At 36.3% G+C, this 17,759-nt stretch overlaps 1 protein-coding gene across 1 annotated transcript in view; it reads left to right on the forward strand.

The window, feature by feature from the left end:
- The window catches only part of atp1a2a (ATPase Na+/K+ transporting subunit alpha 2a), a 95,205-nt gene that overhangs the window by 45,181 nt on the left and 32,265 nt on the right, over window positions 1–17,759 (forward strand). The window contains exons 11-15 of the mRNA XM_038279243.1: window positions 502–636; window positions 6,570–6,649; window positions 11,507–11,616; window positions 13,580–13,755; window positions 15,802–15,938. Coding sequence (XP_038135171.1) covers window positions 502–636; window positions 6,570–6,649; window positions 11,507–11,616; window positions 13,580–13,755; window positions 15,802–15,938 — 638 coding nt within the window. The remainder of the gene's footprint in view (window positions 1–501; window positions 637–6,569; window positions 6,650–11,506; window positions 11,617–13,579; window positions 13,756–15,801; window positions 15,939–17,759) is intronic.

The raw sequence follows: 17,759 nt of genomic DNA on the forward strand, positions 1-17,759 counted from the left end.
ACGACTCTTAATAACTTAGCTGTTTGTAATAATGATCCGATTCATTACTCAAGCAACATTTATCCATCATCTAAAGCTATTAAATCCAAGCCCATATCTAATTATTAAAAATGGAGTATTAGAAATGCTCCAGATATCCTCTAGTGTGCTTTTCTGTGAGACACAAGCTTTTTAAGTCAATTTATTATTTTCTTACTGAATAATGATGAATACAACTTGGTTCTGTATTTCTATTTCAAACATTCAGCTATAGCCTATCTTTAAAAACAAGCCTGTGGGCAAGTTATGAGCGCTGCTGTACATGTGGCTTCCTGCCTGAGTCATAAATGAGAAGCAAAATGGAAATGAGCTAAATTTTCAAAGGTGTCTCATTTAAATCATTAAATAAAACACTGTAAAAGTTTTCCTTCAGTGCTTTGCCATAAACACAAACCATAAGTCATTTTGTAGTATGCGGATATGAGTGACTGCATTAATGTGATCCTGTGTATGTTACCCTAGAGGGACACAGCGGGGGACGCGTCAGAGTCGGCCCTGTTGAAATGCATCGAGCTGTGTTCTGGGAGTGTTCGTGACTTGAGAGACAGAAACCCCAAAGTGGCTGAGATCCCCTTCAATTCCACCAACAAGTACCAGGTAAACATTTATGTCCGTCCAAGGATTTATTCTGGAACTACTCCTATTGAAGTTTATAACTTTGTTCCAGTCCTGCTGTTTTTAGGATGGATTTTATTCAAATTGAATCTCAGGTCGATTTGCCCAAGGTTACAATCATTTATCATTTTGTCCATGAAAGAATATGTTTGAATTTTAGTCCATAAAGCTAGCCAAAACCACATTTTTAGACTGAGAATTGAAATATTATTAGCTGAATTGAAACAAAACTGAAGAAGTAGAAGAAATAGTTTTGGACCAAAGGCACACAGATTCAGCTAATGCAGCAAGAATCATAATCTTACAAATAAATGTGTTAAACTTTGGTAGAATTAACAACGGCAACAATGTCTTCACAATTCTCCATAACAAAAAATCTATCAAAAAGCTACAGCTGATCCAGAATCCTGCTGCCCACATCCTCACTACAACTAATAAAGTTGACCACAGCTAACATGCTTATTCTGGCTCCTCATATCTCAGAGAATAGAACCTAAAATAGTTCTGTTATTCTGTCCATCACTAAATGGCTTAGCAACAAAACACATTGCAGACTTGTTGTCAGTGGTTCAACCATCCAGACCTCTCAAGTGTTTATGTTGCAATTTACATTGGAAATGAAGAACCAGAGCCAATAATGGAGAGGCAGCTTTTAGCTCTTATGCTCCACTAAGCTGGAACAAAGTACTGAAACCCTCAATTGCTCTAAATCGAAAAGGAAAATGTCTTTATTTAAAGCAACCTTTATGGTAAATACTGTATACTATCTAAACATTCTTAACTGTTTAAGTTTATGGTCCAACTTTTTTAAAATTTTACTTCCAAGGAGATTATATTTTTAGGTGTTTTAGTTTGTCTCTCAGTCAAAAGAATAAAATGAAAAACAATGAATGGATTTTAATGATTTTTATTTTTTTTTAACTAAAAGGTGCACCTTACTCTAAGTAACAATCCTTTAAAGCTGTGGTCATCCAGATCATGATCCGGATGCAGGAATTTTATTAAAGGATTCTTTAACATTATTTTGCGGAACAAGCAGTTTCCCGCTTCACCAGAGGGTGGCAGCAGTGACTACTGACAACTTCAGCATCTGAATGAAAAAATCCAGAGGTATTATAATGAAGATAAAGAACAAAAAAGAACACAGGAAAAGGGAGCCATGCCTCACTCAAAGTCTCGAACTTCTGATCAAAGCAGACAGCAGAGTGCGGAAGGAAAGAGCAGAACAGACACCAAAGGCTGCAGGCACAGGCTGCGACTTACATATATGAACTTATAAAAGGATTCTAAAGAATTTTTTTTCAGAGGTGAGCCTTATGCCAAGGAATAACTCATTAAAATTTGATATTGATCCAGATCATGTGTGACTTTTAGCTACAGGTGTAAGTCATAAAATGGGGCAGAATGTGCTGCTTGGCACTGCGCTCTCTGAGGGCTTTTCTAATTTATTAATAATTTTGTGATTCTTTTTTAAATTACCTTGCAATGTACCTTTACCTCTTTATTATTCTGTTGCATAAATTACTTTGTCTTGCTATTGAATTGAGTTATATAAATAACAAGTCTTGCTTTTCTTAACACTTTTCTTTACACTAATATACACATTTTAACTTTTCAATACTATTTTTTATATTTTTGTTCTTTTTTGTTTACACAAAAAAAAAATAGATTCTTCTTTTATAGAGATTTCTTACATAGCTTTTATTAGTTCCAGGGAAGTTAACGTACGTTTATTTTTCTATTAAAGGAAAGTAGCCTGAAGATGTCATGTTCAAAAATTTAACACATTAGATAAAAAGTGCTGCAGGTAAAGAATAAAGCTTGTGTGCAAACACACACTGTAAGATACACACAGAAAAGCTGTCCAAAAATAGAAGAGCATGGCAACTGCAGAGATTTACTGAAATCCTGCGGACAGAATTTTCTCAGTTGGTTGTTTTTACTGACATTTTATCAGGGTTGTTTTACGACTAAAATACCTCTGCGTATTATTGCTTATTTGCCCTGTCAGGAGCCCACAGCAATCTTTATACGTGGAAGACAGCCTCACTAATGTCCCTCCTGGTCAGATTTTAAGGCAAAAACAAACTAAGCGACTGTTTCTGGCCCTGGGGCAGAAACTGGTCTTCAGAACAATTAGTAGTTGCTCTTTTTTCCATGCATAATTATTTCTCGAGCCAGAATGACAGACAGAAGAAAAAGGACCAATGTAAACTTCTAAGAGGCAATCTTATCTTTGGAAAACAGTTAGATGGTGATGAGAGTGCACCAGCTTCAGAGATTGAAAAGCTTCCAGACATCCTTCCGTCTGTCGGATCATTGACAGTGATGTCATCAACGACTTTGCAAACAGTAAAGCTGGGAAGCACAGGTTTCAAGGAGTGAGTGGCTATAAGGAAAAACTGCAATAAAAAGGTTGTATGTTTGGGTTAAGATTTAAAAGGAGCTTTAGCACATACAGGTGCTGGTCATAAAATTAGAATATCATGAAAAAGTAGATTGATTTCAGTAATTCCATTTAAAAAGTGAAACTTGTATATTATATTCATACATTACATACAAACTCATATATTTCAGAAGTTTATTTTGTTTAATTTTGATGATTACAAATGACAACAAATGAAAATCTCAAATTCATCATATCAGAAAATTAGAATATTACTGAAGACCAATAAAAACAAAGGATTTAGACTGAAGGACCATTTAAAGGCTTTTGCAGGTGGTTTGAGTTAATTAGCTGATTAGAGTGTGGCACCAGGGGCCATCAATTTTGAACCTTTTCACAATATTCTAATTTTCTGATATGATGAATTTGAGATTTTCATTTGTTGTCATTTGTAATCATCAAAATTAAACAAAATAAACATCTGAAATATATGAGTTTGTATGTAATGTATGAATATAATATACAAGTTTCACTTTTTAAATGGAATTACTGAAATCAATCTACTTTTTCATGATATTCTAATTTTATGACCAGCACCTGTACATAGTTTTAGTGTTAATTATTAGACTTTAAATTCTATCTAAATTTTTTTACCTGCAGGTAACTTTTTATTTCCATTATTTAAGAGCAGGCTTTATATTTTACCGTTTATTTGATTTAATTATGTCTGTTTTTGTGCAGTTTAATTCATATTTATCTCTTATAAAAGCTTTTTTTTTTGGTTGTTGTTGTTCTTGCACTGCAAATTATTTTTTGTGCATTATTTTAGAAGTTGTAACAAAAAAGTATAAACAGTATGACACTTTACACTCACAGATGTCAAGTACCAAACCGAAAAAAATACTTTGTAACCTCACTTAAAGGTATAGAGGACGATCTTTTATTTCCAGGTGGATCATCTAAATAAGTGGTCCTCTTAATTGTCAATCATTCTGTTTACGTAAGGCCGTCCAACGTGCTTGTCACATTAACTATATCTTTCTGCGTATGAGCACTTTCAGGCGTATATCTCTGGTGAGCTACGGTTTCAGATAGTCATTGAAGCTCACCTTTCTCACCGTGGTTCTTTGAACATTACAGACGATGGTAAGAGAAAAAGTGTCTACGAAGTGTATGAGAAGAAAAGAAAGATGGAGAAGAGGCAGATTTGCTTTCACAGCGGCTCGATGTCTTCATAGATTGTCACTACCCGACAGTGGCCACTAATAACAAAGATGGCGGAGGCACCTAGCAGTGGAGGAGTTCACCATAAAATCCACTATATAGTCCCCTATATATATATATATCTATATATATATAGATATATATATATAGGGTAATTGAGGGATTTAGGGCACAATAAGCTTGTATGAGCTATGACAACAGCAACTTTTAAACAGAGCCTGCAGGAGTAGAAATGGGCTTGTGCATCGCACGCGTTTAATATGCGTTCCGTCTTGGAAGCGGGTACAGGGTTGTGCATGTGCATTTTTTTTTTTAGTGGAGAGGGGGGGGGGTCTTTTAAAAAATTTGTTAAAATCTTCCACAATACCCATAAGTAGAAATTTTGGTCTGGAGTAATTATTTTAAGACAACTTGTAGCTTCTATTGCTTACATTTTCTTGCAATTATCTCTAATTTCTACTGCTTCCATTTTAAATATAAACTCGTTAGTTTTGTTTCATTTAAGCACATTTTGGTTATGGCCTGTTGACATCTAAAGAAATAAAAACTATCAAAATAATTTTTTTCATCCAGAAACAAATTATTTTTGTGGTTTCACTCGGTCCTGCACCAATAAATTGTTTTTCAAGATGATGCAAAGTAAAATTTCCCACTGTTGCCATTAGTTATAAAACAAAATAGATTAAGTATAAGGAAGTTATCACCCACAATTTTAGAAAAATCTTCCTTTAATAGGCTGGTGCCTTTTTTTCCTCCAATACTTTATAAACATCAATACTTTTGACACCTCTGGTTACTATAAATAAACTGCATACTTGGTTATTTTACTATTTTAAAGATTATTTCTTATGCTATAATGGGCTTTATTTTTTTTTACAATTTCTGAAAGTATGAAGACAGGAAATGGGTTTAGAGAGGAAGAAGACATGCAGCAAAGGGCACCAGGCCAAGACTCAATCCTGTGACAGCCCCATCAGGGGCCAAAGCCTCTGAACATGGTTCATGCACTTAACCCCTACCCCCCCACCAGACCTATTTTATTAGTTTTAGTAACACTACAGTATTTAGTACCAATAGGCGACTGCAGACAGCACTGGCAGAGCTGTAGTGAGTTTAAAGCCTCTATGTGAATGATCTGATCTTCCCACTGTTAATTGCATCAACATGTATAATCATGGCTGAAGCAGAGGGCCCAAAAACAAATTTTGCCACCTCCCTTAGAGGTTTGGGTCGGACCTACTCTTAATTGATCTAAGTTCATTTTCTTATATCAGTATTAAGGCTTCCCTTAGGAAGATAGACTAAAATGATGATATGGCACATGCTCCCAACTTTGTAATGTTAAGGAAGCTCTGGTTCCTTTCAGTAGCTTTGGCCTTTTTTGCACTAGAATACAAAACCTACCTTAGTATTAATTAACCAAGTAGCTTCTTTTTGGCAGCAAAGTTCTGATTTTAAATTTCATGTTTCGAGGCATATAACTCAATAAATGAGAGGAAATGAAATATTTGTCCAGTACTTGCTTCATCTTAAAAATATCTTTTCATCTGGCCTTATTTAAAACAGCAAAAACTAGATTTTCTTTTATCATAGAGTGGTTTTTTTTGCTGGTTAGCTTTCATTTTCACAAAGATTAGAACAGATTTGACCTAATATCCAACTACATGGTATTACGATCCAAAAGGGTAACATATAGTTAATAATATATCATATAAAGTAATCACAATATTTTTTTTTCTATCTTGTGTAACACCAGATCAGCTATTACTGCTTGTAGGTATCTCCCTGTCAATGTTCTTATACCCAGTGCACTAGAAGATCTGGGCCAGCTGGAGAACAGCAGTTATCTTGTTGCTCAGAAAATACTCTCTGCATGCTTTTATTACACCTGTTGTCTGAGTACAAATAAAAATGTCTGTGTCAAAAAGGAGGAAAAAGGCCATTTCTGGTTTTCTGAGATTAAACAGGCTTTGACTTGGATACAAACTATCTGGGGGACTGTGTGATGAGTCTTGTTAGAGAAAGGGCAATAGAAAAGTATATCATGCCAACAATTCATGTGAGAGTGTGATTGAAAAAACTGCATGAATGAAAGGAATGCATATGACTTTCAATGTTTGTTCTGTCAAGTCAGCTTTGATGTGACTTTCATTTAAATCAGTTGGAAGATTGCCACAGCAGCTCCCTCAAATGATGTTACAGAGTCCTTTCCTAGTATCGCTTTGCTGAAAATCTCACTCTCTTTGAAAGAAGAAAATTGAACATTAGTAAATCAATGCATGTTTCTTTTTTATGTGTCTTTAAGCTCTCCATCCATGAAGTGGAGGACAATCCCTCTGGTCATCTGCTGGTGATGAAGGGTGCACCAGAGAGAATCTTGGACAGGTTTGTTCATCAATAATTTAATATTATTGGAAATACTGTGTTGTTTATCATTTGGCAATAGAATGCAGATACTCTGCATTTCTGGTGTAGTGGAGCAAATGAAAGCAATGACTTGTAAAAGCGTATCCTCAGCCTCATATATTGTAGTCATTGATCTTTTAAATTTCCAGTGTTGTATTAAAGTATTAAAACAAGGCCAGAAAGTTACTTTGTTGAACATGTTGACATGGTCCTTCATCATCATAGCCACACACCCTGTAGTTTATTCAGATTTAATCTTACATACACCATCCCTCTGCTGCAAAGTGTCACAGCAGCAACAGACGTAAATTAATCTGCCAGTGGAAGCAATCTACAGCAAATGCAACATGGCCTCACACTAAAGTAAAATATCACCCCGCCTCCTACAACACAGGCTGCTGTGCAACTGGTTCACCCTCTAAAGGCAAGATGTACTGTTCTGAGCTAGAGCTTTCTATCCCTAACCTATACCAGTGGGTGAAAATAATTCATTATTTTTATTAATGTATGTGTTATCATCTTGACTGCAATTTTTATTACTTATATAATTTCTGTACATTAGTACCTAACCCATTTTAATGTTGGTTCTGCTACATTAAACTCACCAAAAGTAATAAAAAAAAAGCTGAGCTACAAAATTTGCTTGCGAAATTTACATGAAATCTAACTGATATTGGCAATTCCTCACTATACCTTATTAGGGCCATCATTCATTATTGCCTATAGCTAAATTTTAGGACCACCTACCCCTATTTTGGACAGAGAATATGGATGTTTGACGTGTAAAAGAAGCCATTTATGTCAAACCATCTCTAAACAAAGGAGGAGCACAGAAAAACAAAAACGTATCATTCAGCAATATGCTTAATGCTAACCTTCATGCATGGGACCAAAACATCTCCCAGTGAGCCGGGCAACAAAGGCTCTAACGAGCCCCATTGTTAAGGGGGCCTAACCTGCATGTTAATTTGGATTGCTTAACAGCTAACGAATGTCACTTTGAAGCTAGAAACTTCTCCCTCACTAGCTCATAAAGAAGCTCATTGGATAAATATTGACATTTCTTCAGCTGCTTTTTTAACCTAAGAATATGCCTATAGTTTTCTTATCATTAGCAATTTCACTAGCCAATGATAGGATAAGCTTTAATTGAGCTTTAATTGTTAACTTTATATGTGCTGATTATATATATCTGCTCAATAGGTAATTGTGAGCCATTTGCTATTAATTGTTCAATAGATGTGTATTGAATGGACTGATCAGGTAAGGGTTAGGTCATTATAAAACATGCATTAGCTGTAAGTTTTGTAGGAAATTATATGTAAAGATTTAATTAACCAGTATACAGGTGCTGGTCATAAAATTAGAATATCATGAAAAAGTAGATTGATTTCAGTAATTCCATTTAAAAAGTGAAACTTGTATATTATATTCATACATTACATACAAACTCATATATTTCAGATGTTTATTTTGTTTAATTTTGATGATTACAAATGACAACAAATGAAAATCTCAAATTCATCATATCAGAAAATTAGAATATTGTGAAAAGGTTCAAAATTGATGGCCCCTGGTGCCACACTCTAATCAGCTAATTAACTCAAACCACCTGCAAAAGCCTTTAAATGGTCTTTCAGTCTAGTTCTATAGGCTACACAATCATGGGGAAGACTGCTGACTTGACAGTTGTCCAAAAGACGACCATCGACACCTTGCACAAGGAGGGCAAGACACAAAAGGTCATCGCTAAAGAGGCTGGCTGTTCACAGAGCTCAGTGTCCAAGCACATTAATAGAGAGGCGAAGGGAAGGAAAAGATGTGGTCGAAAAAAGTGTACAAGCAAGAGAGATAACCGCACCCTGGAGAGGATTGTGAAACAAAACCCCTTCAAAAATGTGGGGGAGATTCACAAAGAGTGGACTGCAGCTGGAGTGAGTGCTTCAAGAACCACCACACACGGACGTATGAAAGACATGGGTTTCTGCTGTCGCATTCCTTGTGTCAAGCCACTCTTGAACCACAGACAGCGTCAGAAGCGTCTAAAGAGAAACAGGACTGGACTGCTGGTGAGTGGTCCAAAGTCATGTTCTCTGATGAAAGTAAATTTTCATTTCCTTTGGAAATCAAGGTCCCACAGTCTGGAGGAAAAGAAGAGAGGCACTTCATCCACGTTGCTTGAAGTCCAGTGTAAAGTTTCCACAGTCAGTGATGGTTTGGGGTGCCATGTCATCTGCTGGTGTTGGTCCATTGTGTTTTCTGAGGTCCAGGGTCAACGCAGCCACATACCAGGAAGTTTTAGAGCACTTCATGCTTCCTGCAGCTGACCAACTTTTTGGAGATGCAGATTTCATTTTCCAACAGGACTTGGCACCTGCACACAGTGCCAAAGCTACCAGTACCTGGTTGAAGGACCATGGTATCCCTGTTCTTAATTGGCCAGCAAACTCTCCTGACCTTAACCCCATAGAAAATCTATGGGGTATTGTGAAGAAGAAGATGCAATACACCAGACCCAACAATTCAGAAGAGCTAAAAGCCACTATTAGAGCAACCTGGGCTATCATAACACCTGAGCAGTGCCACAGACTGATCGACTCCATGCCACGCCGCATTGCTGCAGTAATACAGGCCAAAGGAGGCCCAACTAAATACTGAGTGCTGTACATGCTCATACTTTTCATGTTCATACTTTTCAGTTGGCCAACATTTCTATAAATCCTTTGTTTTTATTGGTCTTCAGTAATATTCTAATTTTCTGATATGATGAATTTGAGATTTTCATTTGTTGTCATTTGTAATCATCAAAATTAAACAAAATAAACATCTGAAATATATGAGTTTGTATGTAATGTATGAATATAATATACAAGTTTCACTTTTTAAATGGAATTACTGAAATCAATCTACTTTTTCATGATATTCTAATTTTATGACCAGCACCTGTATGTGGCTATTAAAAACAAATTATGCATCTGGTAGGGATTGAGTGACTTTTTATGTAGTATTATTTCATCATTAGCTGTTTAAATTGATATATAAGCAGATAACAAGAATTAATTATTACTTCAAGTAAAATGCCACTATGTAAAGGTTCAACATTAACCACTACTTAGCTCAAAATCTGCAAATGGACATAGACAATGATTACTAAAGGGTAAGAATAGATTTATTGTCCAACTCTTCAGAATATTGCATGATGAAAGATTTGTCAGGAAATCATTAGGTGATCATTGATGAACCGATACCTTAGCAGTTAATACTTTTGACAACTTCTAAATATTTTACGGTTTACTAGTTATTTACAAATCCTTTTGTAACGATTAATTGTCAAACAGATTGACTGAGTGATCAGGTTAATAAATCTTATATATAAATCTCATCGTTTCCCATAATAATGTCAGCAAGTATTAGCTTGTAATTTTCTGTATGACAAAATGCAAATATATAATAAATGTCATTAACCTTTTACCATTTATTAACTAGTTTTATTTATTTAAGAGAAAGAGATGGATAGTGCATATTAATGAACATTTGAACAAATGTAAAAATGCCATATTATGCCTTGGGCTAATTTCTATCTGCAGGCCTCTCTGGCAGGTTTCTATTATAAAATGAGTAAAAAGGCAAACAATTAAAAACAGATACTATATTTAAATGGATAGTTGGTATTCAAATCAGTATTAGTTGATCTACAAGTAAATGGCATGCAATGTTTGAACATAATGGTCCCTGCATGGTTGAGAAAATATTTGCTAAATTAAGATACATGTTTAATCAGTGAATATAAAATTATGTATATATTACCTTTATTTTATGTTTTATTTATTTATATATATGTGAGTGTGGAAGGGACAGCATGTTAACGAACAGACGGGGGGCCGTAAATACACTTGGATTTAGCTCAAGGCTACTTTTCATCCATAGTCCCGTAGGATAAGGGCAGCAGGTACAAGGAGAAACATAAGGTACCTGTAACAAGAAATAAAGACCACAGATGAAACATACATGTAACAAGGACAATACAATAGAGTCTCAGAATATAATGCAATACCAGCATATGGCATAACACGCAGAGAGCAGGACTGCATACTTGAGGCAGGCTGATGTTTTAAAGTTGCTTTCAATATTCAGTATAATAAATAATAATCCTACTACCTACCTACTGTACTGTGGATTTAAAACTATATGAGGTCACTTAATAGTGAGATGACCATTCAATTAATTTTTACTTATTTTTCTACAAAATGCAAACCAGAAAATAGACCTAACCTTAAACAAATGTTTGCTCTTTAACAACATATGATCATGTAATTTGTTAAAAAACATTAATTCATAAAAAGTTAAGCAGTCAACTCTAATTCATGAGCAGATATTTAACACAAACCTTTTTTATATGATGAAATCAATCATTTAAACCATAATAACCCATTTATTAGTTTTTAATAATAACAATAGTCTTTAGTAAACAGGAAAAAAAATTATTAACATCTAAAATCCCTTTAATTAAGAATGACCTGGGAAATAGAAACATAGATTTGGTGACCATAAACTCCTTACAATGTCAATTCAACTATTATCAAGTTCTTATTATTAGATAACATAAAAAATGCACTTTAATTAATATGTATTTTCTATACATATAATTGATAATATCTAACAGTTAAAACACATATTCAAATGTTAAAGCATATTTATTGTATTCCAGTCTGACATAGCAGCTATTTTATCCCCAAGGGTGGAATAATTGACATATATTTGGTCATTATTATGACCATTATTTCAGGCCATTATTTTAAGGAGGAGTGACACTAAGTCTGTTATTAAATGTTACAGGTGCAGTACAATCATGATACATGGCCAGGAGCAACCTCTTGATGAAAGCTGGAAAGAAGCCTTCCAGAATGCCTACCTGGATCTGGGCGGACTGGGAGAGAGAGTGCTCGGTATGTGTTGCGGCATTACAAGATGTGTGTCTGGTAATAGGTGGAGAGGAGCAGCAGTTGGACACAGCACTTACTTTTTATTATCTTCTTGGTAAACAGGGTAGTTTGCTGAAAATGTCCCCATAAAAGTGCAGACTGCTATCCTTGCAACAAAGAAAATGACACTGCGGTCTAGCAAAGAAATACAGCAAAAAAAAAAAAAAAAAAAAAATGAACTAAAATGACCTCTGTTTAAAGAAAAATGTATTTCTTGATCAGTTTACAAAATGTCCTTGCAGATGTTCTACGAAGTGTTGGTAAGAGTTTGGTAGAAAGCAGGTTACGTAACTTAACGCAGGTCAAATTCATAACCGAAATATAAAATGGTGGTTGTAAAAGATATTTTCCCTGGAAAAATGTCAGACACCATTTTTCGGTAAAAAGTCATTACGGTAACCGTCTCCAACATCTTCTCTACTCCGACTCAGTAAATGTCACCATTTTGACAGCAGAGAGAGAAAAAAAAAAAGCTTGGCATATCTTTTAAAAAGTGTCATAGGTAATAATTATGTGCTATCATCATTTTGTTAGAGTAGATGTCACAGCAGCGGAACGAGGCACATTGCCACCTTTAGAGTGAAACTCTGAAAATCATGTAAATTATTGTGTCTCTGTAATACCTGGTGGAGGTGATGATTGTGAGTTGCATGTTTCAAGACAAAAAGAAAATGTTTTTTTAAACTTTTTGGGGTAGATTTGGCTTTCCATCAAAACAAATGTGTTTTGTTTTCATATTTCTATGCAACAAGATGCATAAATGAAAAGACCGATTCTTTAATTATAGCAATTTTAGTATAAATTGGCAACTTTCTAACTTTCACCTCCTGAATAAAAAATACAAATAAATCTCAGAGAAAGAGGACGTTGTATTCTATCTGTTATGTAATAAATTGTTACTGATTAAAATATCCGATTTAAACTTCCAGAATTCAGGGTAGCAACTCCCCAGTATAGTTGCCGTGGTCTTTACCCGAGAGTGGGCAATGAAACATTATGGGTTGGGCGTGCTTCATTGGTGATGTAGTTAGCACACACAACCCATGTAAGGAGGACTTAGTACTTGACGCAGCCGACTGGGGTTCGAATCCGACATGTGGTCCTTTGCAGCATGTCTCTCCCCCTCTCTCTTATCCCCTTTCCTGTCAGCCCACTCTCCAAAAAACGAGCTACTAGTGCTGTAAAAACTAAAAAAACAACTTTATGAGTCAGAAAATAGCCATGGAGTGATCATACTGTACTGAAACTTACATGGATTCTATTTTTCTTCAACATCAATTAAAGGTAGAGTGGAGGATGTTCTTTTTCCTGGTGGATCATCATAATATGTGGTCCTCCTAATTGTCAATCATGCTGGTGATTTGTTTACGTAAGGCTGTCTTACGTGGTCGTCCCCATTTTCACTGACCGGTGGTGAGTTTGACATAGTGGAAAAATTGCAAATCTCCTTTTCAAAAGTAAGCTTGTATGAGCGATGCAAACAGCAACTTTTATGTTGCGTTGTTGCGTGGACGAAATGGGCTCGCACATGCTCTTGCATGCTTTTAATAGGCGTTCCAAGTACAGGGTTGTTCATGTGCATTTTTTGCAGAGAGGGCTGGTCTTTTCAAAAATTCAAAAAAATCCTTCACTATGCCTTTAAAAAAGTTGTGCTTAAGATGAAAAAAAAAAACAATTTACAAAAAATATTCTGACTTTTTGTTCTTATAGATTATTTAAATTGCACATGTGGTATACATACTTCATGACATTATGAAAATATTTGGTTAATGAATGTTAATATTTACACTGTCTGTGTTTTTGTAATCTCTGAGTTAAAGAGGCACACAAATGTTGTCCGTTCCTGGAATGATTTTCCTTAAAAAGAAGCTGCAGTAAGTTCAATCCATGATGTGCAATCACCTCCTTGATCCATCCTCTCCTCCAGGATTCTGCCACTTGAATCTCTCTTCATCCCAGTTTCCTCGAGGATTCAATTTCGACTGTGAGGAGACAAACTTCCCCACAGAGCAGCTCTGCTTTCTGGGTCTCATCTCCATGATTGATCCGCCGCGTGCCGCTGTGCCCGATGCTGTGGGTAAATGCCGCTCTGCTGGCATCAAGGTAATCGGTTGTACAGTTTTATCTGTCATTGTTGTTCATGAGAAGCCCTTTCCTGTGGCTTTGTAATGTCAAGCTTTTTAGAATAAGTATTGGAAAAATCAAATGTCTTTTCACATCACAGCTTGGAGTTCAAATCACCTCCAGAGCCATAATCAATGATGGCCAGCAGACAAATAAAGTTCATTTTATACAAAAAAAGCTTGTGTCATAACAGTGGCATTAAAATACTTTGATTTATTTTTTTTGTTCAGAAAAATTCAATTCAGTTTATTTCTACAGTGCCAATTCACAAGACATGTCATCTCAAGGCACCTTACAGTTCACCAGATCACACAGTCAAATTTATTCAAAGTTTTCTATCTAAGGAAAACCAGTTGATTGCATCGACTCATTGACTCGAATGCCATCCCTCACACTAAGCATGCTTGTAGCGACAGTGGAGAGGAAAACTCTCTTTAACAGGAGGAAACCTGCAGCAGAACCAGGCTCAGTGTGAGCGGCCATCTGCTGACGCCGACTGGGGTTCAAAGAGACAGAAGCAGAGATATAAAAGGCACACACAGGCAGGTAGACGAGCTCCGAGCCAGCTCCCATGTCAGAGGATGAAGAGAGCACATCCAGCCAGTCACAGTCAGAGAAACAGGACTACACTGAAAAACAGGCTGATCTCAGACATCTATAAAAATCAAAAAACAAAACAAATCATAGGATTTAATCATTGTTTTCAGGGGTTGCTTAAAAAAAATCAGAGATATAGTTAAATAATTTGAAAATGACAAAAGGGACACTTTTTCAGTAAAAAGTACGTGCTAGAGGTCATAAAGAAAACAAATCAGTTTGTTATGATAGCTGTTTCTAAAAGTCTCCATCTGTTAAAGTCTGTATTAATTACAACTTTAATCAGCCGCTTACACAAACAGAGAATGCTTTGTCAGAAAAACAAGCTCGGCCAAAGAAAGGTTAGCAGATTGCCTGCGGAGATAGAAATGGGATAATGAGCAGGAAAAGCCGTTCTAATTCAAGGCAAGACTACAAATGCGGAAAAAAGGGATTTCACACATTTAATTTAACGACTTTATCGAGCTTTCATTAGTTATGAATTTTTGAAAGACACACAATGATTGTTTCAACATTGTTTCCTCCAACTGGAGGAATGTGAATGTGAAATATACTGGAGTTAATTCGAGAAAAGAAATATATATCTTTAAAGATGTTTTGATTTTTTTTATCAGAAAACTGTCACCTTTTTTTTTTAATGAAGCATTTCTTAAACAATCTTTGGCTTGTCCTTTTTCATGCTTTTTCATGTGTCATTAATATAGACTAAAATTAATTACTTATTGTTTGTAATGGGGAAAAACAAAAAGTAAAACTAAAAGTAAATCAGGAAGTCAGCATTTAGAGGACTGATTTTTTTCTGGCTTTCTAACTACAGGTTGGTCTGATGTGAGTCAAGAAGGTCAGTCTACTGCAGGTTTCAGTCACTTCCCTGTTTTAAAGCACCCATTTGAGACTAGTGCAGTTCAGTAAAAGCCTTTTAATCAGCCATCAGGTGTGTTAAAGCAGAGAAACATCTGAAACTTTAGGACTCACTTGGACCTGCTGTACAGGAATAATTGTGACACAAAGAGTTTTACAAGGATTCTGCCTTTTTGAACATACTTTCTATGTTGTCAGAAATTCTTATACCAATTTAGGATGCTTTCTTTATCTATTTTTCAATTATCTTTTCTGTAGAAAGTCTGAGAACAGAGCTAATATAATCCTGGCTAAACTTCATATGGTGACAGAGTGTTTCTGAAGCTTCTAGCTTGTCTCCGTATCATACTAACCAAAAGCTCCACGCATTTTGCTTGACTGATTTTTGATTCCTTATTCTGTATCAATTGATTCCATATCAACCTTGAGCTCTTTAACTACATTATTCTTTTCTAGTTTAAGAATATATCACATTTGTATAGCTTTCTATAATTAAGCTCAAACATGCTCCCACTCATGATGACCCAGCACAGTACGCTTTCTGATGAGAATTTCTGCCTTTAACAGGTAATTATGGTAACTGGAGACCACCCCATTACAGCCAAGGCCATCGCTAAAGGGGTGGGCATCATCTCTGAGGGCACCGAGACGGTTGAGGATATCGCTCAGAGACTGAACATCCCTCTGTGCCAGGTTAACCCCAGGTGTGTCTGTGTGTCAGAGCAAGTTGTGGTTGTGTGCTCAAGCGTCTAAGGGCAACCCACTGTGAGATTGTTTGAGCGGTTCAGGATGTGAGCAGTGGACTGTCCCCTGGATGTGTGTGCCAGAAGGAGGAGTGTGTGTTTAAAGCAAGGGCAGGCAAATATAATTATTCAGGACTTAGATTGGAAGATGCTCAGGTTAGATGCTGTTAAGCTGAGCTAATAGACGGGGAATTAGAGAAAAAAGTCTGGTTTCACCGAAGTTATTTAAATGATAGAAAGTTATTTCAGGGGACAAAGATAAGAAAACTTAACAAAAAATGAATATTGCGAGTCTCAGACTGAAAATTAAAATGACACAAAATATTTCAAAGGAGAGGTCTATGTGGTCCGTCAAAAAACATTTAATTGAGTTATTTGTCCTTTTGCTGGTCTTTGTGCAAAAAAGGATAAAAAAAAAATGATGATATGTTTCTGAAAGTGTGTGTGTGTTCTTTTTTATTTGATTTGATACATTATAGAAAAATAGCAGGTTGTGGGGACCGGGTGCACCTTGTGGGACCAGAGACCTGGACCCCATGAGGGGAATTATGGGTCAGGGGTAACTTTTAGGACTAAGGCTTAAATTCAGTTTAGGTTAGGGTTAGGTATGAGCCTGTAATGGTTATGTATTGAGTAAGGGTTACAGTTAGGCAGTAGAGATGGGTTAGAATGGAGTTAGAGTGAAGTTAGGGCCATTTTTAGCATATTTATTAACCTTCTGAGACCAAAAGGGGACTGAAGGCTGGTCCTTATGTGTTGGACCCCCGTTTTTAATGTTAGAGAGTCAGGTTAGACTCTCTAACAGAGGTATGGTGTGAATTAACTGTGGGTTAAGGTCAAAAATATGCTGGTTATAGTTAAAGGAATAGTACACCCAAAACATGATTAGCCTTCATTTTCTACTCACCCCCATACTGAACAACACTCTGGAGTACTTTTTTGATATCTCAAATGCATCTGGAGATCTGGGAGGCTTCTTGCTGTCTGCTGACATTCAAATAATGGAGGTGCCCAGCGCCCGAGGCAGAAAGGTCCATAAAAGTCCACAAAAAACGTTTCAATATTCCTCCATACTGCTCGTCCAATGTATTCCAAGTGTCCTGAGTGGGTATCATACAGAATTTACTCGAAACAAAGTCATTTAGAATGTTTTTAGAGCATAAACAGTAGTGTATAGGATTTCCTGAAAGCGCACACGTGCGCGATCACGACGCTACGGAAGCCGGCAGACCAAACCAGCGCATTCAGCTCGGCAAAGAACTCATGCTCTTCCTCAACACTGAAGTCCTCAGACATTTTTCTTTCGTTGTTTCTTTCTTTGCACAGGTAAACAGCACATTTCTTCTTCTACGCTTGCATTATTGGAAGAGCAGACGCTGAATGCGCACTTTCATCTGGTTTGGTCTGCCGGCTTCCGTAGCGTTGTGATCGCGCATGTGCGCGCTTTCAGGAAATCCTATACACTACTGTTTATGCTCTAAAAACATTCTAAATGACTTCGTTTCGAGTAAATTCTGGATGCTACCCACTCAGGACACTTGGAATACATTGGACGAGCAGTATGGAAGAATATTGACACGTTTTTTGTGGACTTTTATGGACCTTTCTGTCTCGGGCGCCATAGACCTCCATTATTTGAATGTCAGCAGACAGCAAGAAGCCTCCCAGATCTCCAGATGCATTTGAGATATCAAAAAAGTACTCCAGGGTGTTGTTCAGCATGGGGGTGGGTAGAAAATGAAGGCTAATCATGTTTTGGGTGTACTATTCCTTTAAGGTTAG

This window comes from Cyprinodon tularosa, unplaced genomic scaffold (genome assembly GCF_016077235.1).
Source record: "Cyprinodon tularosa strain WSP-4 unplaced genomic scaffold, ASM1607723v1 ctg102, whole genome shotgun sequence".
Lineage (NCBI taxonomy): Eukaryota > Metazoa > Chordata > Actinopteri > Cyprinodontiformes > Cyprinodontidae > Cyprinodon > Cyprinodon tularosa.